Source organism: Scyliorhinus torazame, chromosome 9, assembly GCF_047496885.1.
Source record: "Scyliorhinus torazame isolate Kashiwa2021f chromosome 9, sScyTor2.1, whole genome shotgun sequence".
Lineage (NCBI taxonomy): Eukaryota > Metazoa > Chordata > Chondrichthyes > Carcharhiniformes > Scyliorhinidae > Scyliorhinus > Scyliorhinus torazame.
Genome location: NC_092715.1, coordinates 92,792,846 through 92,812,935, shown reverse-complemented (window position 1 = coordinate 92,812,935; position 20,090 = coordinate 92,792,846). Strand labels below are relative to the sequence as shown.

The 20,090-nt window shown below is 43.2% G+C and overlaps 1 protein-coding gene across 4 annotated transcripts in view; it reads left to right on the top strand.

The window, feature by feature from the left end:
• The window catches only part of LOC140429376 (arrestin domain-containing protein 3-like), a 96,629-nt gene extending 77,975 nt beyond the window's left edge, over positions 1-18,654 (top strand). For 2 of the 4 annotated variants that reach the window (XM_072516267.1, XM_072516269.1), the window contains exons 5-8: positions 5,223-5,479; positions 7,062-7,224; positions 13,110-13,177; positions 13,721-18,654. In XM_072516267.1, the coding sequence (XP_072372368.1) occupies positions 5,223-5,479; positions 7,062-7,224; positions 13,110-13,174 (485 nt within the window). In that variant the 3' untranslated portion in view covers positions 13,175-13,177; positions 13,721-18,654. The remainder of the gene's footprint in view (positions 1-5,222; positions 5,480-7,061; positions 7,225-13,109; positions 13,178-13,720) is intronic. The other 2 variants (XM_072516268.1, XM_072516270.1) reach the window with 2 other exon arrangements.
• The last annotated feature ends 1,436 nt before the right edge of the window (positions 18,655-20,090 follow it).

Sequence of the window (20,090 nt, the reverse complement as noted above, 5' to 3'; positions counted from 1 at the left end):
CCTCAATCTGTGACAATTGGGATTTTCTGGTTGTTGATGCAGATTAAGAGCTAGAATATTCCAATATGCGAGACCCAACATGTGGCCTGAGGGACCTGCCTCTTCTGCTCTGGAATAAGGTACCCACATTTTTTAATGTCCCATTTACATTGATCAATTTACACTTTAGCTCCAAATCACGCTAAGGACTTTACTGATTTGAGCAACTTTATGTTAAGCTGCTATTGCATTAAATTGAACACTAATGTGATCAAATCGATAGAACATAGATTCTGGTGAAGTCTTTTCCACTTGCACATCGGTGGGACAATGGGGTTCATAATATATACCACAGAGGCGGTTTGGTGTAATTGTTACAGTGGTTTTAATTAATATTGTTACGACTGGTAAATTTGTGAACCCGGACACAATCCCTGAATTTATTATTTGCCTTGGGAACTATCACGGCCCAAACCACAATTTGATAAAACAAAAGTCCAGATGAGATTCCTAAATACGTGAACTTGCAGCTGGTCACTCAGAAGGAAGAAAAAGGATGATGAGAAAGAGCAAGAACTATCAGAACTAATCACTCTGATATCCGGGCTATCGCCCAAAGCATTCCAAAATGGCTGAGAGCCTGCTAACTGAACCACATGGGGACCTCCCTCCTATCTTGGTGGAGAAGATAAAATAGGATAACTCATCGGGACAACGCCTGGTCCGTCCCAAAGTGATTGCTCGCCCAGGTACCAGACCCAGCCATAACCAGGCTCCCCCTATGGGTGCTTTGAGGGAGAGCACCCCCATTCCTTTGGAACGTTAGGATACCTACCGACCACAGCGCCGGGCCTCGCCTAGCCCAGCACTGCAACAGAAGGAAACTCTGGAGAACCTCACCCCAGAAATGTCCATGCAAACTCAAACCTTGCACCCCACCAAGGTGTCCTAATCATGACAAGGCACTCCTTCCCACCCCACCCAACAAGAAAGGACATACAAATTGAAGCTTGCCAATGGGGAATCCCAGCCCTGAGGAAGAACAACCATCAAAACATCTGCAGGCAGGCACCCTGAGAGGGAAGGCCAGCCATACAGCCACCACGAACAAGCAAGGATTTAAACATTCCAACACTGCCATCATGCAGAAACTCCGGCCAACAATTCTCGGGACATATGTAAACCAAGAAAAGACCCAAAAAAATGTGCACAAGGATGAAAAGATGAGTTAAAAGATGAGTGAAGCTGGAGCTCGTTAAAAACAGCCACACTTGTGACCACCCCTGCAGCTGGGTTTTAGCCCAGTCTTTCTATTGTCCTGGCAGGTGAAGCCCTTGAAATCAGTCTGGGACATTGCTCACAGGATATCGTTCCTGCTGAGATGATTGTCTCCATAGAACAATGGTTCCCAACCTGTGGCTGAGTGATTCATGGAAAAAAGATACAATTATGTGTACCTCCTGTATAATAATCAATGTTACATTATAATTTGCATTGTAATTGCTTCACATCGCTTTCCCCATCGATATCAGATCGAACTCCATCTGGAGTTTCATTCTCTCCTTTAATAAATGTCCTTCAGGAGACACCTAGTACCTCCTATCAACTGCTAAGATTGATTCCACCAGCCTCCGCCTTTCCATCCTTTCTATTTTGCTTTTAGGATCCTTAAATTGAGATCAGCTCTCCTCTGATTACAGCCTTCAACACCTTCCAAAGTATGGAAGGTGAAGTGGTCTCATTTTTGTTGATCTCAATCTTTGCACAATCCCCCTCATCCGCCAACAAGCCTACATCTAACCTCCATTGTGCTCTTTGAGATGCCCCCTTCTCCATGCAAAGATCCAGAATACATGGTGCATGGTCTGATGCGACGTTTGCCAAATATGCCGCCCCCGCCAGCAATGTCTTCTCTATAATAAATCTCAGTACAGGAGTACACCCGATGTATGTGTGCAAAAAACTCTTTTACTGTTCAGTGCACAAACCGCCATGGATCCACACCCACCATCTACCCCATGAACCCCAATAGTTCTATCGCCACCCCAGACACCTTCAGGGACTTGGGACATGACCGGTCCACCACAGAATCAAGCACCGTGTTGAAGGTTCCACTATGATCAACTGATGTGTATCCAAGTCCAGAATCCTAGCCAACAGTTTCTTCACAAAGGCGATGTGTCCCAATTGGGTTCATAAACATCCGGTTCCTCCCACAGTCCAAAGATATGCAGGTTAGGTGGATTGGCCATGCTAAATTGCCCTTGGGTTAGTTGGGGTTACTAGGTTACAGCGATAGGGTGGAGGTGTGGGCTTAAGTCGGGTACTCTTTCCACGAGCCGGTGCAGACTCGATGGGCCGAATGGCCTCCTGCTGCACTGTATATTCTATGACATCCTTGTGTAATGTAATTCACAATGCATTTGTGAGTGTGCACCATAACTATTAGAAATAGTTGTGTTTTTAGTGCCTGTTGATATATATGTTTGACTCTCATCAGCCAAGGACTATGTAAAAAAAATGTTTAAATGGCTTGCATACATTGTAGTCCATGAAAGCACTGCCAAGGAGCCAACCTGGCATTTTTCCTGTACTACAGACTGGCCCCGGGATACCATGTGCGTGTGGGGGGGCCCTTATAAGGGAGTTGGAGCTTGGGGGGGGGTGGGGGGGGGGGGGGTGTGTGCAGGGGTCGTGTTGGGGGGTTGAGAGCGGAGCTGCTCAGTGCAGAAAGTGGGACTAAGTGTGGCCTCGTTGGGGCGTACCCCGTTGAGGTCCTGTATTAACCCAAGTGGGAGTTCATTAGCGTGATGTTTCTCAGCGCTCCGAATGCCGGGAAACACCCAGCTAAACAGGTTCGCTATGAGATTGTTCCCATTTGGGTAGATGTGCCCAGACTGTGATTCCATGGTCTCTCTCTTAGTCTCACCCACCAGCAATTCAGCCAGTGACAGAATTGATAGCCAGTGACAGGTTTGTGTCCATTTATTTCCCCAAACCTCAAGTCTTATTTGGAGTGCAATGATTTGTGCATAATTCATTGTTTTCCCCATGACCATATAACCACAGGAATATAGATGGCAGCTTCCAGGGAATCTCACACCCGTAGGGGTATTAGTCAGTCTAATTGCATACTTCTCATACCGGCAGCTGGATAGGATCATAGCTAAAAGAGTAATGGCGCAAACCTTACTTCAAAGCAAATGATCCCAGAACAGACCCCAATAGTGGCTAGGATACTGGACCAAAACCCCAATTTTTAGTTTCTTTTAAGACTGAGCGGAAAGGATTATTGCATGAAGGAAATGGGGCTTTGTTGTTTCTAAAGCAAAATCTTTATTATAAATACTTTATATTAAAGTATTGGACTCCACACCTGAAACGAATAGCTGAAACAAGTTTCCATTAAACAACCAAGAAAAGAAACATACAACTCTTAAACCAACTTAAAATTAGCAGGGCATAGAGTAAAACCTGTGATAAAGAACCAATTCTTTAAAAAATAAAAATAAATAAAAAAAAAATTTTAAATTTAGAATACCCAATTCATTTGTTCCAATTAAGGGGCAATTTAATGTGGCCAATCCACCTACCCTGCACATCTTTGAGTTGTCGGGGTGAAACCCACGCAAACACGGGGAGAATGACCCAGAGCCAGGATTGAACCTGGGACCTCCGCGTCAGCTGTGCTAACCACTGCACCACCGTGTTGTCCTCTAAATAACCAATTCTGGCTCTTGTTAGAATCTCTTCAGACTCTGGCTGAATATGTTCAAATAGCTGCTTCCACTCTGTTGCCTCTTCCTTGTCTTCAGGTTCGATTCCCCGCTGCTTTTAAAATATTATTTCTCTTCCCCGCACCCCCCTTACTGGAAAATAAAATTATCTTCATCTGTGGTCTAAAAAACACAAGGGTTGCCAGAGCAGATTTCACTTCCGAAAGCCTTTTCTCCAAAACCTTGTCTCCACTGCTTTCTCCAAACTGCCTCTTTCCACTAGTTCTCAATGTTTCTCTGCATTTCTTGGCTCTCCCCCAAGCTAAAAAAACAAAGCCTTCTCTGCAGGTTGCAGAAGCACAAATTCCCCAGGGACCACCTAGTCAAGCCACAGACTTATTAGCCCAGACTGCAAAGCACATTCATAGAACAACATAGAACGTACAGTGCAGAAGGAGGCCATTCGGCCCATTGAGTCTGCATCGACCCACTTAAGCCCTCACTTCCATCCTATCCCCGTAACCAAATGTCCTAACCTTTTTGGACACTAAGGGCAATTTAGCATGGTCAATCCACCTAACCTGCACGCCTTTGGACTGTGGGAGGAAACCGGAGCACCCAGAGGAAACCCACGCAGACAAGGGGAAAACGTGCAGACTCCACACAGACAGTGACCCAGCGGGGAATCGAACCTGGGACCCTGGCGCTGTGAAGCCACAGTGCTATCCACTTGTGCTACTGTGCTGCCCCATTCGTTTGTCAATTTCACCTGCTATTCCCCAGCAACAAAACCAAATCCTTTTCAAAACTATGATCACTGCAGAACAGAATTCTTTTTAAAACAAGCCCATTTCTAATCTCCGGCTTTTAACCCTTAAATTGCCCACTATATTTATAATCCAATTTTACTAACATCTTCAGACATTTAACTTCAGCCTCTCCATGTAAACCAAGAAAATAATAAAAATTTATACCATGCTGGTATACCATTCAACCGTCCTTTTTAAACCAGGGTGCCTATCGAATCCTCAGCCAGTTTTCTTCTTAAAGGAAGTCTAACTCCTCATTGCTTCATGTGGTAGCCCTTGTTTAAAATTAACCTGGACCATGAGTTTCTATTTTCTTCTCTCAGTCAACCGGAAACTGAGGGAGTTGGCTTAACCTCTCCCTCTACCCCTTTCATGGATTGGTGTGTGGAGCTAACAAATCAACTGCAGAACTGTGCATCTATTGTAAAGATATATGTTTGCTCAAAGGCACCATAGGATTTTCAATACCTTCTCTTCATCTGTCGTTTCATGATTCCTGTCAGTCATGGCAAAATTATTAACTAACTGAGGTACCGTTAGGCCTTTCTTAATGGCTTGCGGAATTTGTTTCTCTCTCCACCTCCCCCCCCCCCGCCGCCGCCATCATGATGGTCCTCCTTTTAATTGCCCAAACGTTTACTTGCTAACATAATTAAATTTCAATGAGACTGCTGAAGAGTCTGGATGGAATATACAAAATAATCTGCATTGTCTACAGGTGAATCGATTCGAATATTTGCTGAAATTGAGAATCATTCTTCTCGCAAAGTAGTGCCAGCTGCATCCATTTATAAAACACAGACGTTCCATGCCGGAGGGAAGAAAAAAAGGTCAACCGAACTTGTAACCAAATTGAAAGGAGAGCCGGTATTAGCCGGCAGAACAGATAGTTGGAACGGAATGGAACTGAAAATTCCACCTGTGCCTCCCACGCTGATGAATTGCAGCATCATCCAGATGGAATACTCACTGATGGTAGGTTGTTTCTGAATTATTCTTTAGTGCTAACACTCCACATAGCAATGCCAGGCCTTTAAAATAAGCCTTACCCCACTGTTTCTCTTATCTTATATTCCCTTACTTTATAGTTTCTTTATTCACCTTCCACATTCATCTGCCCTCACCCCAAGCCCAAATACTTTGGTTTGCTTGCCAAAGTAAACTAGAGCATTAGATCCAGTGGCTCCAAGCTAACCAAAATATTGGAGACGTTTCAATTGTAAGTATGTGATTGTTTCAGCAGCAGTACACCAGTAAAGGGTTATCACCATGGTTGAAATAATGACACCCAGAAAAGTGCCACCAAATATTTCTGGTCATTTGTTTCTGTTGAGACAGTTCACAGATGGTCTCATTCCCAATGCTTAGCTGAGTTCCAAGACATGCAAATTGATTAGCCCAGCAGGAGGTCTTTATATAGGCTAAAATGAAGCTGAATCCCTACAGTGCAGAAGGAGATCATTTGGCCCATCGAGTCTGCACTGACCCTCTGAAAGAGAACCTTACCCCACTTCCCCATGCTATCCCTGTAGCACCATAGTCCCACCTAACCTACACATCTTTGGGCACTAAGGGCCACTTTACCCCGCCCACTCCACCTGACCTGCACATCTTTAGACTGTGGGAGGAAACCGGAGCACCAGGAAGAATCCCACGCAGACACAAGGAGAAAGTGCAAACTCCACATTCGGAGTTGGTGCTGTGAGGCAGTAGTGCTAAACATTGTGCCATCGTGCTGCCCGTGCGCTGATTGATTGACATAGTTATTGAAGGAGACTTAGTAAGTTGCTGCAGTGTATCTTCTAGATGGTACACTTTGCTGCCACTGTGTGCTGGCAGCAGAGGGACTGAATTTATAAGGTATTGATTGGTGTGCCAATGAAGTGGGCACACCAATCACTTGTAATGGATGGTGTTTCTGAGAATTGTTTCAATAAGGTTTTCTTGGACATAGCGTGATGTAATTACCTTTACACATGAGTAGCCACATAAGACAAGATCCTTCTTAGTTGCCTCTACTGCAAATTCCTGAGGGGGATTCACCGTTGCCTGATGCCGATATCGCAATCGGGCGGAGAATCCCTTCTGAAGCCCAAATTGGGGTTTGGGCACCAAAAGGTGTCGGTTTGATGCCTGTTTTCTATCCTCCGTCACCTCCGAAATGGCATTATTGCATCGCATGCCATTGCTTCCATGACTATGAAAGGACCCAACATACCATCTAAGCTTGACGTGTCTCTGGACTCTTCAGAACAGATTTTTAAGGATGCAATCAACATGCCTTGATGGCTAATAATATGGTAAACTGGTGATCAGATAAACATTTTTATGCCTGTTTTGAGCGGCTCAATTTAGTGTTGTGGTAATGAAGTAAACAGTTGCATAGCCCAACATTTGTGCATCGTTATATGAAGAGAGTCTCTTGGATGCGTTGCCATGTAATATGAAAACGCTTTCTGACTCGGCTTGCTGCTTTCTGCGAAGTAAAAAATAAAGGAAAAAATAATTGACGCAATTACCCTTTTTAATTCTTGAAGGTTTGTTTGTTGTTTCTTAGGTCTACCTAGAGATCTCAAGCTCATTGAATTTAACTCTTGATTTACCAATTGTTATTGGTACAATTCCCTTGCATTCTTTCAGCAGCGAGGCTACCAACTTTAACACTCAGTATGGCATGAACTACAACAGCTTAAATGACACACTCCCTGAAGGACCCCAAGGTAAGCACAAGGTCTGCCAAGAAGTATAAGAGTATGTGTATGATCAGATGATCAGAAGAGGTGATCAGAAATGATCATATTGAATGACTTGGGACTAAATGGCCGACTGCTGTTGGGGCTGGTTTAGCTAAACAGTGGGCTAAACAGCTGGCTTGTAATGCAGAACAATGCCAGCAGCGCGGGTTAAATTCCTGTACCGGCCTCCTGAACAGGCACCGGGAATCTGGCGACTAGGGGCTTTTCACACTAACTGCACTGAAGCCTACTTGTGACAATAAGTGATTGTTATTATTATTATTTTGCTTGTATGATAATGTGCAGAGCCAGCAGAGGGGTCGGTAAATACACGGAGCCACCCTTATGAGAGAAAGATTCAACATTACTGAAGTTGGTTGCACATGCTTCTTAAGATGTTTGTTTGTTGCCTATGCTGAACCAGGGATATCTTTCTCCAGAATGGATTGTATCCTCGTGTCATCTTGGAAAAGTTGAATAATTTATGCTCAAGTTACGAGCACAATCACACTCCCCAATTTTAAAAGAGATTAGTGTAATGATAAGTATATAGGTATTCTAGTGAAGGGTTAATTATTACATCTCCGTGTAATTCAAACACTAGAGGGCACCACCAGTTCCCAGTATAAATATCAGATCTCAGGGAATCTTGGATAGTCTTAGTAAGTGTTAGCAGAGGAGAAGTATTGATCACAGTTCAAGGAATAGTTTAGATTAGAAAGAAGTAGCACGAGGACATCATTAGTTAATTCTCGATTTTAGATTACTGTTTAACAGACTCAATCTTACTTTATTAGTAGTTATAGCTCTGTAGCGTGTGCAAACTCCACTTTAATTTAATCGTTATTCAATAAATCAGTTTTGCTTCTATCTAAAGGTTGGTGGTTTCTTTATCATCAACTCATCTGACCATTCGAGATCACAAGGCAAAGAATAACGGCATATTACCACAAAGGATAATATAACATGCTTCCAGGAGTGGAAATCTTTAAATTTTAATGTACCACGTAATAACATGGTACCAGGAATGTCTACTGTAGCTAACTAGTATAGTTTAGTAAGAATGTAGTACAGAAAACTAAGAAGCTATTCGAATCTCGAAGCACCAACCTGTGACTGAAGAACTTCGACGAATCCAGGACTGATGGGGAGAAAACTCAAGCTCCACGTCAATTCCGGATCACCGGTAGAACATAAGAACATAAGAACTAGGGGCCAGGAGTAGGCCTTCTGGCCCCTCGAGCCTGCTCCGCCATTCAATGAGATCATGGCTGATCTTTTTTGGACTCAGCTCCACTTTCCGGCCCGAACACCATAACCCTTAATCCCTTTATTCATCAGAAAACTACCTATCCTTATCTTAAAAGCATTTAATGAAGGAGCCTCAACTGCTTCACTGGGCAGGGATTCCATAGATTCACAACCCTTTGGGTGAAGAAGTTCCTCCTAAGCTCAGTCCTAAATCTACTTCCCCTTATTTTGAGGCTATGCCCCCTAGTTCTACTTTCACCCGCCAGTGGAAACAACCTGCATGCATCTATCCTATCTATTCCCTTCATAATTATATATGTTTCTATAAGATCCCCCCTCATCCTTCTAAATTCCAACGAGTACAGTCCCAGTCTACTCCACCTCTCCTCGTAATCCAACCCCTTCAGCTCTGGGATTAACCTAGTGAATCTCCTCTGCACACCCTCCAGCGCCAGTACGTCCTTTCTCAGGTAAGGAGACCAAAACTGAACACAATACAATGTTCCTCTGAGTGGGCACCTGATGCTAAGTATAGGCTTTAGTAATAGTGGTAGTTTAGTTTGTAGAGTTTATGCATGAGTAGATTTGACTGTGTGTAAATAAATGAGCATTGATTTTGAACTTACTAACTGGTGTATCGAGTCATTGATCAGTATTCGGTTCTGAACCTTGTGGCGGTGTCGAAAGATACCTGGCGACTCTTGATTAAACAGAGCCAAATTAAGAGCCAACCAAAAGCTAGCAACAGCCAGGAGACTTGTCTACCTTTAGCCCCATTAGCTTGCCCATCACTACTTCCTCAGTGATAACAATCATCTCAAGGTCCTCACCTGTCATAGCCTCATTTCCATCAGTCACTGGCATGATATTTGTGTCTTACACTGTGAAGACCGACCCAAAAAACCTGTTCAGCTCCTCAGCCATTTCCTCATCTCCCATTATTAAATCTCCCTTCTCATCCTCTAAAGGACCAACATTTACCTTAGCCACTCTTTTTTGTTTTATATATTTGTAGAAACTTTTATGGTCTGTTTTTATATTCTGAGCAAGTTTACTCTCCTAATCTAGCTTACTCTTCTTTATAGCTTTTTTAGTAGCTTTCTGTTACCCCCTAAAGATTTACCAGTCCTCTAGTCTCCCACTAATCTTTGCCACTTTGTATGCTTACTTGATATTAACTGACAGGTGTTCAAGCAGCAGTTTCAAATTTATTTAGAGGCTTCCGATTTAAATAATACTACAGATGCATGTAGAATAGCTCTTCTACAAACTATGGCTGGTCCACATGCCATTGAAATCTAGAACTCTTTCCAATATACAGCGGATCAAGATTAATCTAAATTTGAAGTAGCAATGGCTAAGTTTGATCATCATTGCAAAATTCAAACAAATGAAACTTTTGGGCATTTTATTTTCCACAAGAGCATGCAAACCAAAGGTCAATCAATTGATTGCTTTGTTACTGATCTTCGACTGCTAGCTCAATCTTGTAACTTCTCAGAGACCAAATAATCGTTGGTACAATTGATGAAAAGCTCAGAGAATGCTTGCTGAGGCAAAAAGATCACACATTTGAAAATGCGATTGAAATGTGTCATTTATCAGTTATCGAAAAGTCAGTACCATGACTTTTTTCTCCGTGAAAAAGGCGCGGAAAACAACCACGAGGTAGAATGTGTTAAGGCAGTGTCGCGGATGAAGAAGATGTGTGTTTCGGACGGCAGTCATCTTGCACGCGCGCACATTCTAACCCTACACATGCGCACTTCGTTAAAAGATGCGAGACGGACAAAGGCCAATCTACGCATGTGCGAAGAAGTGTCGTGCGCGATGATGTATATGTTATGACGGAAGGTGTGGAACCACCCACTATCAAAAAAAATGACTTGCGAGAGGAAAGCTATGCTCACAATATGGCAAGCAAAAACACTTTGCTGCTCAGTGCAGATCAACACACTCATTTAAATCTGCAAAGTCAAGACAGATTAAGTGTAGAATCAAAGGAAGAAGGTTTTGAACAAACTTTTTCCAATGATACAGATGCTTATCCTTTGGAAGACGGCATCATAGAGAAGTACGATAGAACCACAGAAGTATCATCACCTCTCAAGACAGTCCACTCCATCAATTCTGATACAGATTGGAACATTGTATTGTAAGTCAATGATTATCCAATCAATTTTAAGCTGGATACAGGCGCTTCTGCCAATTTGCTTGCCAAGCTTGACTTCACAAAGCTAAAGCAAACTCCAAAAATCAATCAGCTTGTCAACTACGCGACTACAATGGCAAGATCATCACATCAATGGGATCTTACTACTTGTTAGTTTCCAATCATGATATAGCGATTTCTCTAAGATTTGAGATCGTTGATTCAAACAAGTCTTCAAGCTTAGGTGCGCAAGCCTGCACTCATTTACATCTAATTCAGAGGATTTATAGTGCTAATTCATCTCGACCAATGATTCAAGACCATATTTAAGGAATTCTGGATTGTTTTCCAGACGTCTTCAAAGGCATGGGTACTCTCCCGTACTGTTACAAAATTCAGTGACGACCGGATACCAAACCTGTGGTACACCCGCCGAGAAGAGTTCCTGCACCACTTTGGGAGAGATTGAAACTTGAACTGGCAAGATTACAACATCAAGGCATTATATCATGAATCGCTGAACCGACTGACTGGGTCAGCTCCATGGTTTGTGCGAAGAAACGTTCTGGTGATCTGAGGATAGGCATAGACCACAAAGATCTTAACAAGAATATTAAGAGGGAGCACTATCCCATTCCCAAGAGAGCGCCCCCCCCCCCCCCCCCCCCCCCCCCCGGCGATTCTCCGGTCCCCGATGGGCCAGGTAGCCGTAAGGTTTTGCCCAGTCCTGCCGGCAGGACCTGGCAGGTAAGTGTGTGGGGGCTGTCCTGGGGGTGGCGGCGGTGGGGATCCAACCCCGGGGGGAGGGGGGCCCACGGTGGCCTGGCCCGCGATCAGGACCTACCGATCTGTGGGCGGGCTGGTTCTGTGGGGGGTCTTCTTGGGGTCCAGTGCGGAGAAAGGAATCCCCACGCATGCGCAGAAATATGGCGGCCGGTCCACGCATGCGCAAGATCACGCCGGCCATTCCGCGCATGCGCGAACTCGCGCCGGCCCTTCGGCGCTGGCTGGAGCTGTGGGAACCACTCCGGCGTCAACCTAGCTCCCGAGAAATTGGAAAATTCCTCACTTTCGGGGGCTGTTTACACCGGAGTGGTTGTTGCTGGTTTTCCCGCCGGCGTGCGGACATAGCTCAATTTTCAGAGAATCCCGCCCATGGTGTGCGACCTGACAATGTCAAGATTGCTGTCATTCAATGAATGAAAGTTCCAGAGCACAAGAAGGCCATTTTGCGTTTCTTAGGTTTGTGAATTTTCGAGGTCAATTCATTCCCAACCTATCAACCAGAACTACTGCTCTCAGAAATCTCATAAAGAAGTCCACCACGTTTGATTGGACCGACAATCATCAAAAGGAATGGCTCGAATTAACGTCTCAACTGATGACTGCCCCCCTTCTTTCGTTCTTCGATCCGAATAGAGAGATATAAATTTTGACTGATGCGAGTTAGGACAGAATAGGTACACCAGTGAAAGGTTGATTATTACATCTGTGTAATTCGAACACGAGAGGACACCACCAGTTCCCAGTATAAATATCAGATTCAGGGAATCTTGGGTAATCTTAGTAAGTATCAGCAGAGGAGAAGTATTGATCGCAGCTCAAGGAATAGTTTAGATTAGAGACCAGTAGCACAAGGACATCATTAGTTAATCTAGATTATAGGTTACTGTTTAACAGACTCAGTCTTACTTTATTAGTAGTTACAGCTCTGTAGAGTATTCAAACTCTTTAATTTAATCGTTATTCAATAAATCAGTTTTGCTTTAACCTAAAGATTGGTGGTTTCTTTATCATCAACTCATCCAACCATTCTGCATCACAAGGCAAAGAATAATGACATATTACAACAAAGCGTAATATAACACTTTGGTGCACAATGCAACCAAATTCGATTACAGTAATTTCATGCATCATACCCTCGGTAAGCTTTTAATTGCACATTACACCCCTCGGAAGATAAAATCATTGCCCAGGATTTGCAAATTGCAATCCAGTGACTTAAAGGCACCTCCAACACTGAAAATCTGCCAATATTCACTGCTTAGACTTGCTTACAAATAATATATACTTGACACAAGGTTTGAGCAATAGAATCCAGGGGTCCTGATTTTCAAAGAAAGAAAACAACCGTCAGTGAATCATCACACCTTGAGAGCTATTAAGAAATCTATTTGGCCCTGATCCTTTATCACTGATAATGCCATTTAATCAGATTTACAGGATATTTTTGGCTTCAGACTCCACCGAGGAAGGATGGTGCTTACTTGAAGAACATTAGGGATTTAATGATGTTACTGTTAATGAGATTTGGTGTCCATTGTATTGCTGCAGATCTCCTGGTTACAAGCAGACATCATCTGACTGCTCTCATATGACTGATTTAATAATCAGAGGTTTACTGTTTTAAGCTAGCTCAAATAAGAAAACTGAATGGATACTCACACTGTAATCCTTGCCTTTTCAGGGAAATCTGACTTGTTATTTACCAACCAGAACCTGGGCTTCCAGACATCGGATAAAAAACCTTAAGAGGTTCGATGGATTGAGGTTTACATTTGTTCTCTGGTTGGGGAGATGAGGGTTATGATGTCTACATTGGCTTGCTCTTGTGGCATCTGACATAATTCAGCTCCATTCCAAAGCTTTATTTAATTTATAGTGGGACATTATAACTGTTGTATTATTTTCTTGCTATGTGCCCAAGGATATGGTAATTGTTAATTAGTCGCGGTCATTGAAACAATACAACGTATTTGCTGGAACACCAACTCAGCTGTTGCATGAACAATTTTGTATTGTTCTGTAATGTGTTGGTTCTGTTCTCTCGAATATATTTTCAGTCTTCCCCCCCCCCCCCCCCCCATAGAAGTTCCCCCCCCCCCCCCCCCCCCCGCCCCCATAGAAGTTTTCATTTCAACAGTTAATTGATGCCTTACACATTTGCACACATCTGTATTGTTGTAATATCTTTAGTTGACACCATGACACACACAGACATGTTTTGGCATTATAATACCTCAGGGTCACTATGCTTGTGAATTAAATTTTCCATGTTTTTATCTTCCTGAAAATCAGGCGCAGCAATGATGAAGGCATTACTTTGATGATGCGAGATCCTGGATTATCTGCTTCTTCTGTGCTCATTGCTGTTTCAAATGTGACGAATGAACATCTCTGATTTTCAGCAGAAACAAGACAGCAAATTTAGTTTTTTCCCCCAAAAGAACCAAGATTTAAGTTCCATGGAACAATATGTTCTTTAAACACTTTTGTTAAATAACTGAATTATTATTTTCTTTACAAATCTTTATTCCTGGAAGTCAAAACTCTATGACGGGGGATTCGTTGAAATAATTTCCACTCTGCCAGCCCTATTTCACCAGAAGTGCAGCACAAAACCCCATTAAGGCACAGAAGTGGGATTCCTGTCATACTTTGTCAAACAAAGCTGTCTGGTTTTTGTCTATTTTATGGGACTGCTCAGTATTTTATTCACTGATTCTATTTTCCATGACATCTTCATATATTTTCCAGTCTATTTTCCACAACATCTTCATATATTTTCCAGTGGTTTGAGGTTAAACCAGTCTGTTCACATTTGCTGTTCAAATGAGCTTCCAAACACACATCTACATTATCACTCAGACTGTCTATTTGCACCTGCACAACCACCCTCTGGTAGCTGTTTCTTAACTCGCAGCAAATGTCATTAACCTAGCATCACTGTGTTCATTGACCAACACTGGTTTCTGCTCAAGCAATATATTGATTTTAATGTATCCAATGCTTCTCCCTTCCTTATCCTTGCAACTCCTCCTGCCCCGCACAAAAATTTGGGCTATCAGCGCTCCTCTAATTCTGGCATGTATCACCTCCATTTGTAGTTGCTGCACCATTGGTGGCTCCGCCTTCAGTTGCCTAGAGTCTAATATCTGGAATACCCTGCCCATTCTTCGCTATGTCCCTTTCCTTTAAAACACTCCTTAAATACTACCATTTTTCCCAAGTTTTTGGTCATCTGACTTAATAGACCACATTTTCAGAGTTGAGGACTCACTGGGTGGGACAAGGATCGGGATATCCCTTGACATTCAAGGCGATTACCATTATTGAATCAACCACTATCAACAGCCTGGTGGTTACCATTGACCAAAAATGCAGGTCAGAGGCTAGGAATCCTGTGGCGAGTAACTCACCTCCTGACTCCCCAAACCTGTCCACAATTTACACAAGTTTTGGGGTGTAATACATTACTCTCAACTTGCCTGGTTGAGTGCAGCTCCATAACACTCAGAAACTTGACAGCACCTAGGTCAAAGCAGCCCAATTGACTTGCACCCCATCCACAACATTAACTCCCTCCACCACCGACGCACAGTAGCAGCAGTGTGCACCACCTACAAGATGCACTGCACAAACTTACTAAGGGCTCCTTAGACATCACCTTCCAAACCCTTGACCACTACCATCTGGAAGGTTAAGAACATCAGGTGCATGGGAACACCCATCACCTGGAAATTCACCTCCAAGCCAAGCCACTCACCATCCTTACTTGGAAATATATTATTGTTCCTTTACTTTTACACCCTAACTGCACTATGGGTGTTCCTACACCACATGAACTGCAGCAGTTCAAGAGGCCGCTCACCACCGCCTTCCCAAGAACAATTTGATACTCAATGGGCCGAATGGCCTCCTGCACTGTAAATTCTATGATCTATGGGTAATAAGTGCTGGCCTAGCCAGCAATGGCCACATCCCTTCAATTAGCTTTTTCAAAATTCCAAACTTGTTATTGTTGCTGGGAGGGCAATGATGGTGGGTCATGGCTCCCGCATGTGGGAAAATGAAATACAGATGAGTCCAAATTGATCCAATTTTCACTGGAACAAGGACTTATCCCACATTATGGACATTCGAGAGATCACGATTTTGAATGGTGGATAAGGGCTTTGGAACTGTCAAGTTATTTAAATGGTCCACCCTGTAGAAATTAAAAAGCTGCCTACATGTAGTAATCTTTATTGTCACAAGTAGGCATAGGCATACAATAACAATGCAATGAAGTTACTGTGAAAAGCCCCTAGTTGCCACATTCCGGCGCGTGTTCGGGTATATGGAGGGAGAATTCAGAATGTCCAAATGACCTAACAGCACATCTTTCAGGACTTATGGGAGGTCTGTGAAAGTTGAATAAAAAATCTGGGGCTGGATTCTCTTCCCCGCCGTGCCACATTTCTGTTTCAGCACGCCGGCGGGATGCTTCGTTCCGCCGGCTGGTCAATAGGGTTTCCCCACGCCGTTGGGAAACCCCCGGGCTGCCGGCAACACAGAGCATCCCACTGGCGGAGAATCCAGCCCCAGATCTCGCAGATATTAATAATAGCTATTTGTTGACATAAGCTTGCGTGTTATTATAACATTAATGCTTGGCTGCTTTCCATAATCAATTATTATAACAGCATTATTAATGTTTGTTTGCTTTCTATAACCTATTATCGTTATCGGATAATGGGTTGTAAGTTGACAGCTCAAAGAGGATATTGAAGAATTAGCTGTCTTCAATGTGGGGTTATAAATTCAAATGTTTGTCATAATCAGGAATTAAATACTTAAAGATATTTAAATATATTGAATGGACTTTCATAAATGGGTCTTTTTTAACATTGTTATATACTTCAAAAATTATTTTATCTCGGCATGACTCTTGAGGTCCGCCAATGGATACTGGCTGGATCATTTGGCATTAAGGTGGGTGTAGAGACAAAGGATGCTGCTCAGGGGATGGATTGGCATAAGTTGACACAAAGTTACCAAGTGCCTGTAATGAGCCATGGGAATAAAAGGGGTCATGACTTGGCACTAGATTGGCACGGGACTTTAAGGCGCCGTGAGCATGGGTGTGGAACTATAGGTTGGCATGAGTTGGCTTGTATAGGGATGGAGAGTGGGAGAGGGTTGGAGGGCCTAATATTTAATAAAACAAATGGTACAAATTGACAGAACTGAAGCAGACCTTTTATCAGCCTGCCTCTGCACTCAGCAGCACCTGTGCCTGCCTCCAAGCTGTGTCCAGGGGTAACAGAACCAAATCGACTAATGTCTCTTTCTCCAACCCCAGAATGAACATTGTGTCATCCGAGCCAAGAAACTTTCCGCCTCAAACTACCTGCCTTGGGAACAAAAACCCAGCCCAATATCTCCTTTATGAGACTCAAGTGTCATATTATGTTTTATAATGCACCTTGGGACATTATATTATGCGAAAGTCACTATATAGATTTCAGTTATTGCCCTATATATAAAGAATTACTGTAGTTCCACAGCTTTTCTGATCTGTTATATTCTATATCTTACTTTTTTTATGATACTTGTATTTTGCACGGAAGGTTCTGACATGAAAAATCTGCTGTACTTAAGTAATCTAATTACTGTGTACTTCTGTGTGTTTCCCAGAATGCAACTTGCATTTTATGATATAATTGAGCAATGTTATGAGAAGACTTGTTTGGGGACAGCTGCTGTGTGCTGTTTTTCTAACTAATTAGCTCCAATTTGCCCTGGCACATATTTAGCAGCTAACCAAATTAATACAAATGCTTCTAAAGAGATGTGCAAGCCTCCAAAGCTTCCAAATCCTACTGTAAATATTCAAATATTTGCATTTGTTTGGGGTTGTGAAGTCAATACAGCTAAGTAAAGTATATAACATTTTGTGAACAAGATAGAGCTTGTAAGTCCAGCGAGCCTGTCCATCCATCAAGCCTGTCCTTTTTCCAAAGGTCAGCCCCATTTGCTGTGTCCTTTCAATTACTTCCCTCTCCTGGAACCCACGGTTTTAGGATATATATATATTTTATAAATTTAGAGTACCCAATTTTTTTTCAATTAAGGGGCAATTTAGAATGGCCAATCCACCTACCCTGCACATCTTTGGGTATTGGAGGTGAGATCCACACCGACACGGAGAATGTGCAAACTTCGAACCTGGGTCCTCAGCTTCATGAGGTAACAGTGCTAACCACTGTGCCGCCCATTTAGGATATATTTTGATTCCACCACACCTGTGATCGCATGGTAGAGGCAACTGTTTGCTCATCATTCTAAACTCTTCTGACTTGTATTCCACCAATGCCAATTGAATAAAAATAAAATGGATTCTCTTATCAGGCAGACAAGCATTTTCACTGGTGAAGTTCACGTCTTGCAGTGCAGAGGTAAATTTTCCCTACTGTGTCTTGAACTGATTGTTGACGTTTTCAGTATCCACAGCTAGGTATCTTCCACAGCTATACTAACTGGGAGAAGAGATACTGCCTGAAATACATGTAAACTCATTTTTAATTTTATAATCTGTTCTTTACAATAGAGAACAGTTCGCCCAGATCCTTTTGTTAATTCCCTTTGTATAATCTGGAAAAACTTCAGTTGGGCCATCTAAAATTTTATTTTCCAAAAAAGAACAATCCAAATGCCCTTAATGTTTTCTCATAAACTAAAACCTGGTCCTGGATGAGCAGAAATTTCCTCCAGTTAAATATTGGGAAGCCATTGATTCCTTCCACAAACTCCATTCTCTAGCCTTCAAATCCGTATCTGTACCTGGCTGAGGCTGAACCAGACTATTTGCAATCTCTGTCTCATACCTGATACTTATATTGACTCCCGGTTAAACAACACCTTGATTTTAACATTCTCATCTTCATTTTCCAATCCCTATACGGCTTTGTCCCTCCCTTTGCTGTTCTGATTTTTGTCTAACAAGATTCCTCATTTTAATCATTTCACTGTGTAAGAATGCAGATTACCACTGTACGGTTTGTTGTAACTTAATCTAACTCTATGGGCATGATCCACCAGCCATGCTGCGACGGAAAAGCACTACAAGCACCATAAACGCACGGTTAAATGCGCTAACTGAGGGCCCTTTTGGGAGAATCGTGCCCTATGTACCGGCATGTTTTGCAAAGCCAGATTTTTCAACGTAAAATAAAAACTGCTGAACACTTCATAGCTGTTTCTTCAGAGCTTTTTTTTTTTTAAATTTAGTGTACCCAATTATTTTTTCCCCAATTAATGGGCAATTTAGCATAGCCAATCCACCATCAAACCAGCACATCTTTGGGTTATGGGGGTGAAACCCATGCAGACATGGGGAGAATGTGCAAACTCCACACGGACAGTGACCCAGGGCCGAGATTCGAACCTGGGTCCTCAGTGCCGTGAGGCAGCAGTGCACTGCACCACCGTGCTGCCCCTGTTTCTTCAGAGCTAAGGAAGACCTATGTTTTCTCATAAATGAAAACCTGGAACTAAATCTCCTGACACTGGCATGCCAGACCTTGAGGCCCACCGCAACAACCAAGCCAGTAGTCTGATAAGAAATGAGAACATTTGGACTGGATAGCCATTATAGCTCTAAATATAAACAATTGATAACCGGCAAATTTGAACAATCAAGTCCCTGAAAGTTGGTTTGATGGTTGGAAATAGTTCAAGGGAGGGGGTAATGACATGGAATGTGACAAGGAAATATGATGTTAAGTCTGGTTGATTAAAGTCAAAAGCATCCATGAAGGAAATAGAAGCTCATAAAAGGTGAATAATGTCAAATGGACTTTTACCTCATGGTATAGAGATAAAGAACTTGGCGTTTTGTATTAAGGGGAACCTTTCTTAGTGTGATGTCCTATCTATATAGTACTCCGTTTCATCTCTGTAAAAAGGAATTATGGATTTTATTAAGAAGACTCTTGGGGCTACAGTTGGGAGGGCAAATTGTTCATTTCCCAGTTTAAAAAAAAAAAAACAGTGGGCTGGATTCTACCATGCCGGTGTAAAAACGCTGGAGTTTTACTCTGGAGATTCCTGCAAAAAAGATGAGCTGACTCAATGACCTGCAGGAGGCTAGCAGGGGTCCAGAATAATCCACGCAGCTTTAGCTGCAGATACGGGCCCCTGCACTTCCGGTTTTGAGTCCACGTATGCACAAGGCCTCCAGCGGCCGCGCCGAGCGCCATGGCGGACTCAGACCGCGGAGCCACACGTATAAACTAGAGCTCCCTGATCTGCCGCGCGCCACCGACAAGGCCCTCTCCCCCAGTGTCCGATCCCCAGTGTCCGATTACCCCTGCACCCCACCAGGGTGGCCGCGGACTGAGTTCACAGCTGCCACGCGAGCATCCTGACCCGCAACAGCTGGTTAGTTCCGTGCTGTCGGGAACTCGGTCGGTCGGGAGCGGAGGATTGCTGGGCTGGCCTCTGGCAATGGGCCCCCAGCCGGGCAGAGTACTCCGCGATCACAACGATTCTCAGGTCCTGGAGAATAGCCAAGCCCGATTTTGGTACGGGGCTGTGGAGAATCCAGCCCAATGTAAAGAGACAACATTCTGGTTTGGGGAACATGTCGGCGCTAGCCCCTATTTCTGGAAACCATCGATTCACC